The sequence below is a fragment of the Convolutriloba macropyga genome, chromosome 6 (genome assembly GCF_964194025.1).
Source record: "Convolutriloba macropyga chromosome 6, txConMacr16.3, whole genome shotgun sequence".
NCBI classification, from domain to species: domain Eukaryota; kingdom Metazoa; phylum Xenacoelomorpha; order Acoela; family Convolutidae; genus Convolutriloba; species Convolutriloba macropyga.
Window position 1 is genome coordinate 32535244 of NC_134473.1, and position 17852 is coordinate 32553095.

The 17852-nt window shown below is 34.2% G+C and overlaps 1 protein-coding gene across 1 annotated transcript in view; it reads right to left on the reverse strand.

Annotated features, from left to right (window-relative positions):
• Window positions 1–16956, reverse strand: part of LOC142340932 (uncharacterized) — a 40647-nt gene extending 23691 nt beyond the window's left edge. Inside the window, exon 1 of the mRNA XM_075391709.1 lies at window positions 16522–16956. Coding sequence (XP_075247824.1) covers window positions 16522–16908 — 387 coding nt within the window. The 5' untranslated portion in view covers window positions 16909–16956. The remainder of the gene's footprint in view (window positions 1–16521) is intronic.
• Between the last annotated feature and the right edge of the window lie 896 nt (window positions 16957–17852).

Consider the following 17852-nt stretch of genomic DNA (forward strand, 5'->3'; position numbering starts at 1 on the left):
CGTGCCTGAAACTGAGAGAAATAAAATAATAGTGGCAAGGTTCAAAAATTCACCAATTTTTTCTCAAAACAATAGTTTTCAAAGTCATAACAGACATTAGGCAACAAATGAAAGATATGTCTAGGTTAGTTTAGACCTCCTAAAAACCTTACTAGAGCTTTGATTGGAGACACTAAGTAATTGGGCTACAAAGAGTAAAATAAAGAAGACCATAAAATTTTTACGAAAACAATTGGTCAGAGCCATAAAAACCATTAGCTTATCTCTGAAACCATAATATAATCTCTTTGGGCCTCATTTATTGTAAACCATCTCAGTCATTAATTAGGCCTTGTTTTGAAATTGTTTTCAAAAATTTACAAAAAATTGTTTACTTAGCGGAAATATTTTAAAAATGTCGAGCCCCATTAAAAAATAAAATTTTACGTCAAGATTCATGCTGAGATCAAGATCAGCTCAAATATTGCTGGGCTTCTAACAAAATACCCAATTATTCAAATGGTTTTACAATAGATCAATTTGCAAGCAAAATTTTTTAGTTTTTCAATGATAAATGATGCATTTTGTATCATTATTGAGATCAGATTTGTAAACAACTGGCGATATTATAATTCCAGAGGACTCTCAAAACCAGTGGAAGTACAACTAGGTTTTTCGAGATTATGAAGAATGTGCCCGCAGGTTTAAGTTGTCTACATGCAGCAAATTTAAAGCAAGTGGGCGAAAATTTGGTCCCATTTTTGACGAAAAAAATCTGAATTTTGAAAAATTGAGCAAAAATTCTAACCAATTAACTCGGATCAAACAACTCAGCAACCCTCCTCTATCTTTATACATAAAGTTAATAACACTACTGTTAACTATTTTAAGATAATTAAGCAAAATTGGCAAAATTTTGGTCAAAAATACCGAAAATTTGAAAAAAAGAGCTGAATATACACAAAATTTAAACCTCGATAACCCCCTATAAAAACAAAAATTCAAAAAAAAAATCTTTTTAATTCCATATTCTACGCTGGACGAGTTTTTAATTATACAACTCACAACTCTTTACGATGATTATTTCGTTCGGCCAAAATTGTCTGAACAAAAAAACCCATTTGAGTATATAGTTTGTCCCCCCTCAAAAGGGATTGGAACAACTATGATTTACGTTATAAAAACAGCAATCCTCAAACTAGAATGACTCATCTCAAAACAGTCAATCCAAAGGGTATTGAAACAGAGACAATGTGGCTGCTGCGAAAGTCTCGCAATTTCTCCTGATATTTGCAAATTTGCTCCAAATCATGCACAGGTCAAATTTAAATCGTTCAGAATGGATATCGAGGTACTTACGATTGACACAAGAGTGAGAATTATAAGCCCAGCCACAAATAACCTCCCTTTTGATCTCCACAAAAAAACATAGCCTGAAGAATTCCGGAAGCGACTCGAAGCGTCAAAACTTCACAAAACCGTAATCTCAGATGAAGCCATTACCTTTTGTATTAAGCCATCAGCTCAGTACCTCCCCAGTTGTGATCTAAAAATTGGTGAAATTTAAACCACTATCAACAAGAGAAGCAAAACGCAGCAAAATTTTGTATAATTGAAAACGTTTGGTAACGTTAAAAAAATTGAAATAATTAGGATGGTCAGTATACTGATAGGCTGAAAAAACTAACAAGGTTATAGATTGCCCTCATAATTCTAATCTCAAAGATCGGGAAAAAACGGCAGATAATAAAAAAAAAACTTAGAAACTGGGAAACTAAGAAAAGGGGAAATATTTCAAGAAAGAATACTCAAGTTTAAGAATAAAAAAACCACTACAAATAGGTTTCTAATCAGTGAAATTAAAACAAAAACAAAGATGCTTCATCCCTGTTGTATGTATGCTAGACAACATGATTTCATAATAATTAAAAAATTAAAATAAACATAGAAAAGACCTAAGCAACAGAATAACATGCAAAGCAACAGAATAACATGCAAAAGCAAAAAATCGTTTGAAGACAAAAGCAATGCCGGAGGAAAATCACAATGAATAAAAATAAGTGGAAATTTTGGAAAAGGCGTTCAAGAAAATTCTCAGTACTGCCTTATGTAGAACAAAATCAATTGCAAAACAAAGAAATGACAAAGATCTAGGAAAATGCTTGAAATCATTGAATTTTTAACAATTGAAAAAATCAATAAAACGAAATTGAATGTAGGTGCCAGGAAAAAGCTAGAATGATACAAACTATAGTGTGAAGAATATGGAGACAATCCAAGATCGGATTAGCATATGTAGAATTTTAAAAAAACAAAATTACATCGAGATAGAAAGAGGCGTTGAGTATGTGAATTATCAAATGAAAGTCGCCATATTAACAAAATTTTGACAAAAAAACGACTGAAAAATCCAAAAATGAAAAATTTATCAAAAAAGCCAAAAGTTAACTAAAAGTCCGTTTATTAAGCCATTAACTCATTGCCTCCCCAGGTCTGATCTAAAAATTGGTGATATTTAAACTACTGTCACCGAGAGAAACAAAATGACGCAATACATATTATGGAAAACGTTTGAGAAGTTATAATTGGTCTGAAAGATTTAGTATGGTCAAAATACTGACAGGTTGAAAAAAACTGACAGGGCTATCAATGGTCCACAAATTATTCAAGATTTTAATCTCAAAAATATCGCGAAAGCAAACTGCAGATAAAAATTTTAGAGCTAATTTCATTTTTCAAATAAGAAAGCTCAAAATTAAGAATCAGAGAACCACTCCAATTAAATTTTTAATCACTGCCATTAAGACAAAAACAACTCATACTTCTTCCTTGTTTTATATATTTGAGATATGATTTCATACTAATTCAAAAATTAAATTTACCATAGGAAAGACATAAGCATCAGAATGAAATTCAGAGACGAACAATTGTTCAAAAACATAAACAAGAGAGGAAGAAAAAAGCAATAAAAAGTAATAAGTAGAAATTTTGCAGAAATTATCCTAGCAAACTCTCAGTACTGCCTTATATTGATTGAAATCAATTGCAAACCAAGGAAACAACGACAATCTGAGAAAAAGCTGATATCATTCAAATTTTTACTAATTGAAAAAAATCAATAGAAACAATATAAATGTTGGTGCCAAGATATGCTCGAATGATACAAACTAGAATGTTACGAATATGGACACAATGTGAGGAACACCGTAACAAATACTAATTCTTGGTTTTTGAAAGTGACCAATAAAATTTTTAAAAAATCAATAAAAGGAATATTTTTCATTGTTCAGCATCCGATACATAGAAAAGACAACAAGCCATACGAGACAAAGATAATCCATCTTTCTGAACAGAACAAAAAAGAGAAAAAGCAGAATTCAAATATAGGAATCATTGTGCAGAAAAATGGTAAATTTATGAAAAAAGGACTGCATTTTTGGAAAAAAAATTACTGTTTTTTAGCGCTAAAAAGTGATTGAATTTCTATTGAAACGAAGTTAAAGTCTGAAAGACCATTTCTAGTAACTAAAGCCAAAATACAAACATAAAACTGAGACGAAAAAAAATTACTAAAATCGGATTAGCACAGTACAATTGTATAAAACAAAAAACATCGATGTAGAAAGAGGCTTTGAGTAGATGAATTATCAAATAAAGTTGCCATACTAAGTGATGTTTGACAAAAAGGCGGCTGCAGGTTCCGAAAATGAAGAAAATAATAGAAAAAAGCCAAAAAATTAACCAAAAACTCAAGAAATATGTGCCAATTTTCAACTTGAAACCCATTTTCACTGTAAAACTCTGCAAAACACTGTGGTATCAAATTCCGAGATTTAATTTTCAATATAGCATCGAAAAAAATCTTTTCTACAAAAAACCAAATTATAAGCAAAAAAACTGGGTCACTTAGACGAAAAAACGGCTAAAAGCGTTTATTTATATGTGCCAGTCAGTCAAAAACTACTTTTCAAAGTCAAGAAGTCTGTCACTGATCGATGAGCAACATCAAAAAACTTCTCTCGCTCAGAAAAAATTGTTTCACATGGCAATTTTTCTCACCTTCGCTTTTAGGTCAAAACAGCGTCTGAACGGTATAGTAATTCCGATAACAAAATCTTAAGAAAACCAATACTGCTCTTCGAGTCGTAAGAAAACCCATTAGAGTATATAGTTCCTCACCCACTGAAGTGGGTCGAAACAAATATATTACCGTCTGATGACGCTTCACCTAACACAATTTTAAAACAAAACTGCAAGTCTGTAAAAGGTACTCATTTGATTTGATATGGCGTTCTTTTTTTTGAAAACGTTTATTATGTTTAATTTGGTTTCTAACCAATTCGGATTATACCGTTAAAGAAAATCTAAATCAAAAATGTGATCCAAAAAGAAGCCTAGGAGTTCATACGGTCTCTCTCGTTTAAACACTTTGACCGGCGCTTGGTTGAAATTGGACTAAACCTGATACAGTAAAAAAACAAATAGAAAGTAGAGAAAATCATCTTTAAACTGAACCGCTCTGAAATCACTTTCAGTTCAAAACTCATAGAAATTAGAAATGACAAGGAGGCTCGGTAATGTGAGTTGGCACATAAATTTCCAAGCCCGCTCGTCCACATTTTTGGCATAATTGTCTACAAAATGAGGAACAGATAGAAAACCCCCAGAAATTAAAGAATTTTTCAAAAAATTGGTGAATGAGCAAAAATATTGCCTCCAAAGCAAATAATTCAGTGGAGTAAAGAATGCCGCATTGGATTGGTGAGATTTGCCATTATTAAGAAAGCGTGGCAAGACGAACAAAAAAATCAAACAACAACAACAAACATTAATTACATCCAAAAATTTATGTCCTATTATTAAAAAATTTAATACGAAGGTCAAGATAGGGTAAGATTTATCTGAAACTGAGCAAAATAACTTGTACTTTACTAAAAACAAAGACATGGTATCAGTCCATAATAAGACTCAGTTACATTCAAACAAAAAGAACGAAAACAGCAAAGTTAGCTTATATTTTGAAAAACAATTAGTTTTTAAGTAATGAAAAACCGTTATATATCAACTGAAATCATCCAATAGTTTTATTACAACCAATGCCTATATAGTAGGGCATTAGGACTTGTCTTTATTCAATTTTTGTTGCTGTTACAGAAGGAACAACAAATAGAGACAACAAACAAAAATTTAATTGAAATTGTGAGGAAACGCCGTCGAAGCCGTAAAACCATTTTCTGCCCATCAAAATATGTTCGGCTGCGCCGTCTTTGAATGTCAATAATGTGGTATGTGACTTCTCATTAATGAGACACGGTAAAAAATTGACAAAAAACGAAAAATTGGGTGAGAATAAAGGATATTTTCATGTTTTTCGAAAATAACTATTTTCAAAATCATGAAAGCCATTAGCAACAAATTGAAATAAATAAATAGGTTTTTTTACAAGGCCTTGAGACTTGTTATTATTCAGAATATGTCCTACATTTACAAAAAGAACGCCAAATAGAGACAAAAATAAATTTACATTTTTTGGGGAAAAACCCGTGTTGAAACCAGTAATGTCATAACAAAGTTTTTTTTCCAAAATTTAGGATTTTGTAAATTTGCGCCTTCATATGGCGCCAATAATGTTTTTAATGATCTGTAATTAACGAGACTAGGTAGCAAAAACACACACACAATACAAACATGCGAAGTTAAAATGTGTTTTTTTAACAATTGTTTTTGATGTCATGAAAGTGGAGACAACAGTTTAAGTGAAAACAACAGTTAAAAACAAAAATGAAAAAATTAGTTTCTTCGAGAAACTGGTGTCGAAGCATCTCATAATTTGTACCTAAAATATTTAAATTTTTTTAAATGTATCTTATCTTGAACGCTAGTAATGTGTTATGTGAACTGCCAATAATGTAACAATGTGAAAAAACTGAAAAAGCGTTAGAGTTTGAAAAATCTCTTGAAGTCAACATAATTGTAAAATCTGGCAGTACCGAAGACAGAAAAGAGTAACTTAACGCATAAAACGGCAAATAAGATTAACTTTTAATTCAGTAGATAGAACAAGTTCAAAAAGCCATTAATTAATTAAAAATCAACTAATTTCAGAAGTCAAAACAACCACAAGCTTTCGAGTAAAAAAACTAGATACTTTAATTTGAGACTGCTCAGAAGGCCGTTTGGACCTATCACCAGTGACCTTTGATTTGAATTGTTCTGTTCTTTTATTAATATAAAAACTTCCAGACTGACTGATTACAGACCGAAAAGACTGACTGATTACAGTCTGACTGATTGATTGCAGTCCGAATGTTGAAAAAAGACAGTGATTACAGTCCGAATGACTGACTGATTACAGTCCGAATGTTTTTTGGATTGCAACAGTCCGTGATTGGACCAAAACTAACCTATTGCTGTACGTCATTTAGAACACTTAATCTTCGCGAATATTATAGATATAGATAATTTGCTGGCGAAAAAGTCAAAAATGCTGCGCTTTTGATAATAATGGAGAAAAGTTAGCAAAAAACGGCAAAATTTCAATTCCAGAGCACTCTCATTGGAAGTGGATGTAGGACTGGCCCTTTTAGACTTTAAAGAGATTTTGTTAGTGTCTTTTGGGTGTGTGCTTCATGAAAGTTTAATCAAAGTGGACCAAAGAAGCTAATTTGGTGCAATTTTTGATGATAAAAAGACTGGGTTTTGAAATAATCAGCCCAAATTTTGGCGAAAAATGTTATATCAAAACAGACAACAGTACTTTTTTGTCAATTATTGTTAACAAATCTAACATAAATTACGAAAAATGACTCAATTTTAGGCAAAGCTTCCGGAAAACGTGAAAAAAATAACGCAAATTAGTCTCAAAATTCACAAAAATTAAAACCTCGATAACTCGCTTTGGAAAACGAAATATAAAAAAAACTTAATTCGATATTCTACGCTGGACGGGGCTTTAAGGATGCCACTCACAACTCTCTACGATAAATATATCGATCGGTCAAAATTAACCGAACAAAAAAACATTTGGTGTTATATTTCTCCCCCCCTCAAGAGGGGTCGGAACAAAAATTTTTTTCTCATCATAACTGTCATGCGGTATGGATAAATCATCATATATCCATAACCGTATTTAGTTCAGTTTTACCCAATTGAAAGGCAAGTGCTTGTGTTATTTAGTTTAATTTCAGTTCATCCAAATCTTCATCACACCTTGTCTGTTCATGCTGTCTCTGCAATCTGTCGTAATCGAGTATAACATGGCGCAGTCAGCAGCCGAATCAAAGAAGTCGCCCCTTCATGTAGATGCATTTTGGGAGAAACCTACTGCCACCCCTCCTTTGACGTGGGATAAATGGACTCAACAGTGGAAGCTAGCATTGCTAGCAAAAGAGGGAATTCAACTCGACAACCTACTAAACGATCCACCAACTGCGTTAACGTACCCACCTGAGCCAACTTACGAGGAACCAGTGGAAAATCACACGCAAACGACGGAAAGAGATAGAAAAATCCGTAACCAACAACTCAAGGTAAATTGGAAAAATCGTTGCACAAAAATTGAGGAAATAGGTATCTTATGCGGAGATAAACTTTGGGGGATCTGTGAGCAAAAATCGATATCTGTTGTATTTGAGCATTGGAACGGAGGGACGACGTATCTTTAAACGCGAACATCCTCATTTTCAAATAGAAAAACATCCATTTAAAGCACTATGGCGAGCAATGGAGGATTCCTTCACAAAAGTAAGAAATACAACTTACGACCGCTTTGTCTTCTACTCTTGTAAACAACAGAAAGGTGAATCTGTCTTAAGTTTCTACGGCCGTTTAATAGAACAAGCCGAAAACTGTAGTCTTGGAAATGAGGAAACTAGTCTAATTCGAGATGCTTTCATACTAAACATGATAGATCATGAAACCCAAAAGAAGTTGTTAAAAGAAACAGTTGAACCATCGAAAGCGCTTACAATAGCAATCCAGATGGAGATGGGGGCACAAAACCAGCAAAAGATTAATCAGAATTCGATGTCAACTACAAACTCAGTAAATGTAGTCAACAATTACCGGACACGCAATCGCAACGCGAATGCCCAACAACTCAAACGAGATTTCACGCGATACCCAACTGTGCCCCAAAACTACCAATACAGTGGCATCTGTATGATTTGCGGCCTACGTTGGAGTCACAATCATTGACAGATCTGTCCCGCAAATGGAAAAAAGGGTAATAATTGTGGAATAATTGGCCACTTTGCGAGAAAATGTCGAATGCAAAAACGATCACAAGGACAAACACATAAAGCTCCGAAACAAACTTCAATCAAATTGACAAGTCTCCCGAAAAAAGTGACGACGAGGAATCCGTTAACTACATAACTAGTTATCATTATCTATACGATCAAGTAAACGATTCGAATTATGACAGTGACTCTGATGACTACGTGGCGGCAGCTCGTATGATTCGGCAAATCAGTTCGAACCTCTAAACGTCAAAGTACATTTCGGAGAAGTAAAAGTAAAAGTATGATTGACTCTGGGAGCGCGGTTAGTCTCATAAGGAAAACACTAGCAAATCAAAAAATTCGAACTACACAATCTGCGAAATGGATCATCAAGAAAGAAAAGCGGGATCTCAAGACATTTTCAAACGAACCGATTAAAGTTCTTGGACATCTGGACAACAGTTGCATACAATAACTGGATCGATAGAGAAGCCATGCTGACAGTGGTGGAAGACGGTCACAAGATCATCATTGGAAGAGACCTCTTCCCAAGCCTTGGCCTCGCAGTTGTACAACAACAACAATCAGAGAAAGGTAAATGTGTTAATAACATTATTAATCCCGCACGTAAAATTAAGGAGACAATCGCGGCGCAATTTCCTCATTTAAAATCAAGAATTGGTCTGTCCAAAACACATGTAGCGAAATAAAAATTTATTCAAAAGTTCACAGCAAAGCATCAAAAAGGTCGGCGCGTTCCAATAAATCTACAACCTAGAGTCACAGCAGACTTAGAACACTTACAGAATGAAGGTCATGTTGAAAAACTATCTAGTTGCTCTGACGAACATTTCATATCTCCGATCGTAATTACAGTAAAAAAAGACCAATCTATAAAACTGGCATTAGATTCTAAAGTACTAAACAGAGCAAAACACAAAAACAAATATCAAATGCCCAACATTGACACGTTAATCGATACAATATCACAACACCTTACTCAAACCCAAAATGGCCAACAGGCATATTTCATCACGTTAGATTTAAAATATGCATATAGTCAATTAAAACACTACACCATGACAAAGCAAAACACTGTAATTTCATCATTATTTGTGGGGAATCCACCGGCACTTATAGATTCAAAATTGGATTCTACGGCCTTACTGACATGCCGGCAGAATTGCAGAAAGCAATGAACTACACTTTAGTAGGTTTACAAAACACCTATTGCTTTTTAGACCACATCATAATCGTTAGTACCGGAACTGAAACAGACCATTTGGCATAGGTTATAGGTTTGGTTAGGATATAAGTTAGGATATAAGATTTGGTTAGGATATAAGTTTACACAAACTGGAATATCACCATTAAAAAGCAAAACTGCAGCAATATTAACAATACGAACACCAACAACACTCAAACGTCTTCGATCCTTTCTCGGGTCAGTACATTATATATGTAAGTTCATAACACACTTAGCACAATTAAGCCATCCACTTAGACTACTTCTCAAAAAATCTATAAAGTTTGTTTGGACGGAGGAGCACACCAAACATTTTAATTTAATAAAAGACAAAAATGCCAACAGCACAGAAAATAGCCATTACAATCCAAAATTCGATGTTCGAGTTAAGTGTGACGCCTCACGTTCTGGATTGGATGCAGCACTTGAGCAAAATACACCCAAAGTTTGGAAACCGATAGCATTTGGGAATAGTCTGGTCCATTGACTATTTCAAATACTACCTATATGAAAAAAATTTTACTGTAGTAACGGACCATCGAGCACTAATGTCTATTCTAAAACACCACAGATCGAACAAATCGTACAATAGTCTACTATCTAGATGGATAGATAGATTACTTCCGTAGAACTTCACAATTGAACACATGCCGGGAGACAAAATGGGTTTAGTAGATTACATATCTAGAAATCCATTCGCAAGAGCTAAAAAAGTATCTACATATGACGACAACTTTGTAGTAGCAACAATATCTAGAATTCGTAACTCAATGAAAAATTTAATTAAAAATAAACAGAACGCATTACAAAAATTTAATAGCATATTAAAGTTACACTCGCCTTCATTTCATTCAAAACAGTCATTTGCACCGCAAATGCATACAAAACTAAATACCAATTTACAAATTAGTAACAAACCACTTGCATCACGATTACTGCATTCTCAAAAGAAAGTACCATTCGCGTCGCAATTAACACTTTCAAATTCAACAGTTAATCCGCATTTAAATCCACCATTCGCATCGCAAATACCTCTTAGAGTTAGAATATCACAATTTGTACTAAATAACTGTAAAGTGAATAATTCAAATTCCATTAACGAATTTGCTGCAAAAAAGGTGCAAATGTCAGACAGTAAAGAATGTGAACACTCTGAACAATTATACCCAATAAAGCCCATTAATGGTATTATGTCAAATAATCCACCTAAAATCTCTAAATTAAGCGCGAAAACACAAATTCCAAAGTATAAATACCACTCGCAAAAGAATCGCTCGCTTTTTGCCCAAAATAGATGCACAAGTCACTTAACTTTGAATAATTCTACCAAATCGCTTCACGCAAGTAATTCAGTCAACCATATCAACAAAATGCCAAAAACTAAAGCTACTCGATCGAAATCTACCCCAACGAAGGCAAGAGTAACATTCTCTGATACAACTCCTTCTACACCCGGCACACATACCTCATCTAACACCGAGACCCCATCTGGCAGTTTGGTTGAGGAAGCAGCTGACATCTACTTCACCGAAACGCTAAATAAAATATTTGGCGAAAATTTTGGCTATACTAACTGGGAAAGGCGCGATTCTCGAGGAGGTGAGAGACTGCGTAATTCGAGACGACCCCAACAGGCTTCGAGAAAAAAGTCCCTATCTTTCCTGCTTTTGTCGAGATCTTAGTGTAAAGCATGGCTGTGTCTGTCTTGACGAGCGTATAGCAATCCCGAAAGCTATAAAGGACGCAGTACTTGAGGACATACATTCTACACATCCCGGGAGTTTTGCCATGCTATCACTTGCGCAGAACATTTGGTGGCCGTACATCCATCGGGATATACTGGCAAAATCCAGTGAGTGCAAAGCTTGCACGGAAATAGATAAGAATTTAAATCAGTGATTCCGCACCATAAATGGGAACCTTTACCAAAATGCGTCGAACCGAATGACGAAATACAAATAGACTTTGTTGGACCAATACTTAATGAAAAGGGTATAAAACAATATTTTATTACAAGTGTAGATAGATACTCAAAATATCCCACAGCAGATATTTTAAATAACGGCTCCGGTACAAATTTAATCAAATTTCTCAAAAAATATATATATAATCACGGAGTACTTAGAACAATTAGATTAGATCAAGCAAGATGTTTTACAGCAAAAAAGTTTGAAACATTCTGTATAGAAAATAACATTACACCTATATTTGCACCAGCAAACGACCATAGAGTAATTGGTCTAGTAAAACGCATTTTTCAAAATTTAACTTAGAACATTCACTATATGCAATTATACAATGACTGAGAAATTCAAAACAAAAAACCATAGACATCACACCATTCGAAGCTCATTTTGGTAGAAAATGTAATACACCTACTTCTAATATCACCACTAAACCTAACAACAAAAATTTAAATTATAATAACATAATCAAACATTATTTAGATGAAGACACGATACCAGGCCGTGGGTATTTAACGGAGGAACAATGGGCAGATACAGCCCTCTGTTCGGACACTGAGATCGAGAAAGTCATCTGTGCCGCAAATGCCCGATCAAGAAATGAAGAACAGAAAATGAAAGACGAAGAGCAACGATTGATCAAGTCAGAAGGAGTTTCCAGGCCAATTCGGTGTTCGGAAAGAAGCATCCAAATAAAATTAACCAGAAAAATACACGAAAGGCAGCGACAAAAGAAGAATCTTGGTGGACTTTATGAAGTGCTTGCTCCCGGAAGCACAGTGTGCAAAGTCAGCCCAACCACGAGCGTTATCAAAGAGCCAAATCGACAAAAGGTTCGGGTACGAAATTCGGATATCGCAAAGTTTGGCACAAAAACAGAACGTGATACGGAACTTACACAGTACATAGAGAGAAGACCAAAGAAGATATATGAAAAAAAAACGATCGAGCAGAAAATCAACAAACATAGACGAGACTTAATAAGAAAAAACACCGGGGACAAAAAGATCAAGAGAAATAGAAAACAGGCTGATGACATTAGTGTGGTATCTTCAGGAAGATCTTGTATCTCTTCAGCTAGTAACGTCGCACACTCTCTAAAAATGAGAATTCCGAAGCGCAATCCAAAACATGACGAAGCTTTTATCAATTGACCTGACCTTACTCAAATACTACATTTCAGCCCATCTGCTCCAATTGCGCCGCCACCACCAAATCCAAATGAAGCAGGGCCATCCGCGGAACAAATGGCCACTCCGCGAATACCCACCCCATTTTTACGAAAAACAAGCAAACGACAGCTGACTATAAGTGATACATCTGACTCTGATACGTCTTCCGTAAGAAAAAGCAAAAGAAGTCATCACAGTCGTTAGTGGAGAAAATTAGAAATACTGAATGGTACTCAATGGAAATTCCTGAGTCAAATACTGACTTTACTGGACAGGTTTCGCCACGAAACCTTAATGAAAGGGGGACAGAAGACCCAAACCCGAATCTCCCAAGAGAAATGACGGTCTTGCAGGCAGAAAATGAAGAGAACTCAGAATCTGATTAAAAACCCATTGAAACTTTATGAACTCTTTATATTTTAAAAATTATTTAATATTTTGTTACTTATGTAACCGGTGAATACTTATTAATCTTCTGATTTTATATACTAATTTTCTTTTCTCACAACAAGGGGAAGGTCATACGGTATGGATAAATCATCATATATCCATAACCGTATTTAGTTCAGTTTTACCCATTTGAAGGGCAAGTGCTTGTGTTATTTAGTTTAATTTCAGTTCATCCAAATCTTCATCACACCTTGTCTGTTCATGCTCTCTGTGCGGGAAACTGTCTGTTCAGCTTATAAACAAATCTTGCAGTTCCTTCCTGTCTTGTGATTATGTTATGAACAAAACTTTCATTTCCTAAATTGTACTTTATTTTAGTCATTCTCTGATTTGCACTGATGAAATTCAGTTCTAATTTAAATCTAGTAATCCGCTTTTCAATTGGACCTAGTCGAATAGAATAGTGCCAATCGCACCGCGATTGACCAAGTTGACAATTAGAAAATCTAATTGTAGTAATTGAATTGCCATTTGTGGCGCAACTGCCGAAGCTGATTTGAGATATAAGCATTCGCGACTCGACTGGAACCATCTGTCGTAATCGAGTATAACAATAACAATATACCAAGTAAATCATCAAATTTCGTAATTTTCACAACAAAAGCACATCTGTTGAAAACAATTATACAGAGACAGAGTGCACAAACAGAGTATCACTATAAATCACGATTGTCAAGAGCTGGCTTTGTTTGCATATGAAGTTGCAGAAACCTGCAGTGCTAATAAAAAACTGAAATCAGAATAAAATAAAGAAACTGAAAAAACCCTCAAATTGGTAAACATTCTGCCGATTTTTTCAATTTGCAAAGTTATTATGGCAAAGAAAAATCCGGAATCAAATAAATAAAACTGTGCTTTAAGACGCCTACCAACACTATTTACCGCACTCAAGTTCATTTGGACACATAAAATTATAATGATCCGACCGAATAGCCGCAGAGAAATTCTCTCAAGCTGTTGAAAAAGTTGAAAATTGCTTCTATAACTTATTTTTAGTAAAAAAGTGCAATTTAGTATAATTTATAATTATATAATTAATAAAAACCGATTTTAATTAATAAAAACCGGTTTTATAATTAATAAACACCGATAATTCACAATTTACAATTATGAAACATGTGAACAAAATCATTGATATTTGTCTTTCTTAGCATTTTTTTTCAAGCCACAACTTTTATCTCCCTTTCTCTCAAAGAGAAATTGATGTAACAAAAACAAAAAAATCCCCCTCATTTTGTTTTTCTACAGCTTGACCTATGCACTTTTGGTTTTACGTGAGTGATTTCCTCTTCAAATAAATTCCAACAAAATTTATCTCAAAAATACGCTACATCAATGCAAAATTGAGGAACTCCGTCCAAGTTTAACAGTTACAAAATAAAACATTATGCTACTATTTTTTACAGGAAATTTGGATGGAAATCATGACCTCGGCTATTGTATTATAGCTGCGACATTGTGCTTGTCATCCCAATTCATTACAGTCAGAATACTTTGAGTTGAATTGAGGTGCTGCTTTTTACGACTAAAAGAAGAATAATTATTTAGCGTATTTTTGAGTTAGATTTTGTTGGAATTGTTTCCAAAAAAAGGAAACCACTCACGTGAAAAGAAAGTGCATAGGTCAAGCTGCGGAAAAAATTAACAAAACAACTAAGAGGGGAGATTTTTTGTTTTGGACTAGCTTTTGGCAGTAACAAAAAACATTTTGAGCATGATTTCAAATCTGAGTTTTGTTGCGTCGATAATCGAAAAATTCGATCGTAAATTTACAGGTGCTGGCTTATCTCTGATGAGTATTATACAAATGAAACTGCTCATTTTGACTGCACTCATTGACGAAAGAAGTAAATTTTACACGGTAAACTACCTAATTTAGAAACCAATTTAGGCAACATATCTTGGGCCAATTCTGTTGTTTGTTTTGTAATAATCGACCCATAATCATCATATTAATCGATAAGCAGCTTAATCGATCTATTTTTGGCTGAACTAACAGGATTACTTACAGAGGAAATCCAGATAAAATTTGACCAGTTTTCCATAAGCAGCTGTATTTGGGGTCCCACGTGGCAGCTGTTCAACTTTTGCATGTCTTCATATGTTTCGGTAGAATTTTGCATTTTGAAATCAACAACTGTTTAAGCAAGTTGTACAGATTTCAGGTGGACTCCAAATACAGCTTCTTAATGGAAAACTGGCCTTTTGTCTATCTGGATATTCTCTATGTATAAGCTTTCAGTTTAGCCAAAAATAGATCGATTAAATTTATGATCATTATACGTTGGATGATATACAAATCAAAAGTAATGGTTAAATCTATGTTGACTAAAGTTGGCTTCTAAAACAAGTAGATGATCAGGTAAAATAGCAATTTTTGCGCTTACTTTTATCAACGAGTGCAGCATCTTCATAAGTTTCAATTTTTGTTTTTCAAAAACTTTATGCATCAACTGTAATTTGGCAAATATTAATTGCCTTTAAGTCAAGATGAACCGTGAAATGTATCACATCTTGAGACAAATTTCTGCTAAAAATGAAATTTGCAATAACTTACATTGAGGTATCGGGTAAGTTACCGTTACGTATTAACTGAATTTCATAAGTAGGCTAGACAAATAGCCAAGGGGATCAATGGCGTAAAATTTTGTTCCCAAAATTAGATTAAAATGTGAAGTTATAATGCGTCAAAAAATGAATTTTTACTCCGTAAAACTAGAGAGTTTTCACACATGTTGGACGTTGAGGTTTTTTTTAAACAAGTAAATTGAAAATATAACCCAGGGGTTAAATATTACAAGTTTAAAATTATATAAACAAAAAGTTTGCGTCAAAAAGTTTTTAAACTTCGATCTGAATTTTCTATGTAAATACATTTACAGTTTTTCTACTTTTGCCTTTCTTTGATAATAAAATTATGTGTATGCACTCATTGAAACAAGTAATAGCACAAAATGGAGTTTTATATTAACTGCTTGTTTCTGAGTTCTTTTAGTCAGCCTAATTTTGGCCGTTTGTTTTGATTTTTTATGTAAAATGAAGCATAGTCATACGATTTTTTTAGGTTTAATGCCAGGCAACCCAGAGGGCCTTTTTACAGGGTAATTTCAAAGGAGCGTTGGCCATACGTTTTCCATAAACTGCAATAAATTAAACTCCACTTGAAATCTGCTCAATATACGTGTGCCTCAAATAATTTAAGCGAGAATTTGCATTGTGAACTCAACATTGTGAACTGCATTGTTTATGATTAAGTTGAACAGCCTACGGAAAACTGACCAGCTTCTGTTTGGTTTCCTCTTTAAGAAGGCCTTCCAGTTTTTCTGAAATTAGTCCAAAGAAACTTATAATGATTATGCGTCAATGGATATAAAATTCAAAAAAAAAAACAGTCGAAATTTTGCTGACTAAAATTAAAAACAGGTTTACTATGTGAAAACACAACTTTTGCTTCGACCTTTTCATTGAGTGTATACTAAGGATCTAACCATGTACAACCATGATCTGAGGTAATTTTCTGAGCCGCCTGATCTCACCCGTGTTCCTACAGTTATCAGATCGCCCATTTTTTCTAAAATGGTTGAGCCGTAGTCTGTTTGCTTGACGTAACCTCTCACTATGTTATCCACAGTTGCATTGAAATTCCAAAGTGGGCCGTCATATTCTCCATGTTTGCGGTCGTCTAGCCCGTAATCGAGGCCGAATAAAGGCGGACATCCGCATTCCTCTGCATCGTTCGCGAAACCGGCGATTGAAAAGCCTGTTATCAACAACACCACATAGAACATGTTGACGCGAAGCGAAGTCGTGACTGGGATTAATTTTGATTTCCTTTCTACTGATTGCGATTGAGAATTGTGACGAACAAAGGACATGATATCATTTCACATCTGTCGGTGTGATAAAACTATTGATGTTCACGCTTTTCCTCAAACAAAACAAGTGACAGACTCGTGAATAAACAACATTATTGGTTAGTTATTTGTACTGAGTTAATCTTAAAGCGAATGCCTCAAATAGGAAACAATTAAAATTTCACGTCTCTTCAGAAATTTTGCTGAAAAAAATACCACAAATTGGGCGGATGTTATTGTCAAAAGTATGAAATCTTTTGTTGAAAAACTTGATTTCTTCCAAGTTAACTAAATTTTGATGACCTCAATTAATTTAGTTCAATAATTATTTAAATATACTGAACCTCAATAGTGAGTTAGCCCCCCCCCCCCTGGTTTTACGAAATAACAAAATCCCTTAAACTGTTTTTAAACCACTGATTCCCTTACATCAACCTACCTATTCAGACAAAAAACAACGTTTAACTACCAGAAATCCCACTGTGAATTTGATGAACACCATTTAAGTTTCACAATTAAAAAATTGTCTCAAGATGAGATATGTTTTCAGGTATGTTCAACTATGACTAAATATACATTGGCTTGCCACCATTGCGTTTTATCTGATTTTTCTATTGCAGGCACGACCACTATTGTAGGAATACAATAGTTTAAAAATTGTTTTAGAAATGTGACTTTAAGTAGTAATATTGCCTCACAAATTGAAATTTTCATTGATAAAAATAGAATTTGCTGACTTACTTTTGATGTTCAGAATATTAATCTCATCTAAAATATTGCTCTTAACACGAGGGGAAAAACCTTTTAATAAGAACATAATTTATAAGCCGTCAGTTGAAAGAGAGCAAGGCAGTTTTCTTCTGTTCTGAACTTATATTTTTGTTCAATTATGGGAAAAGAAACAAGCACAATGACGAGAAACTATGAGAAAAATCTTTAAACGCAATAGAAGCAGTTTCAATTTA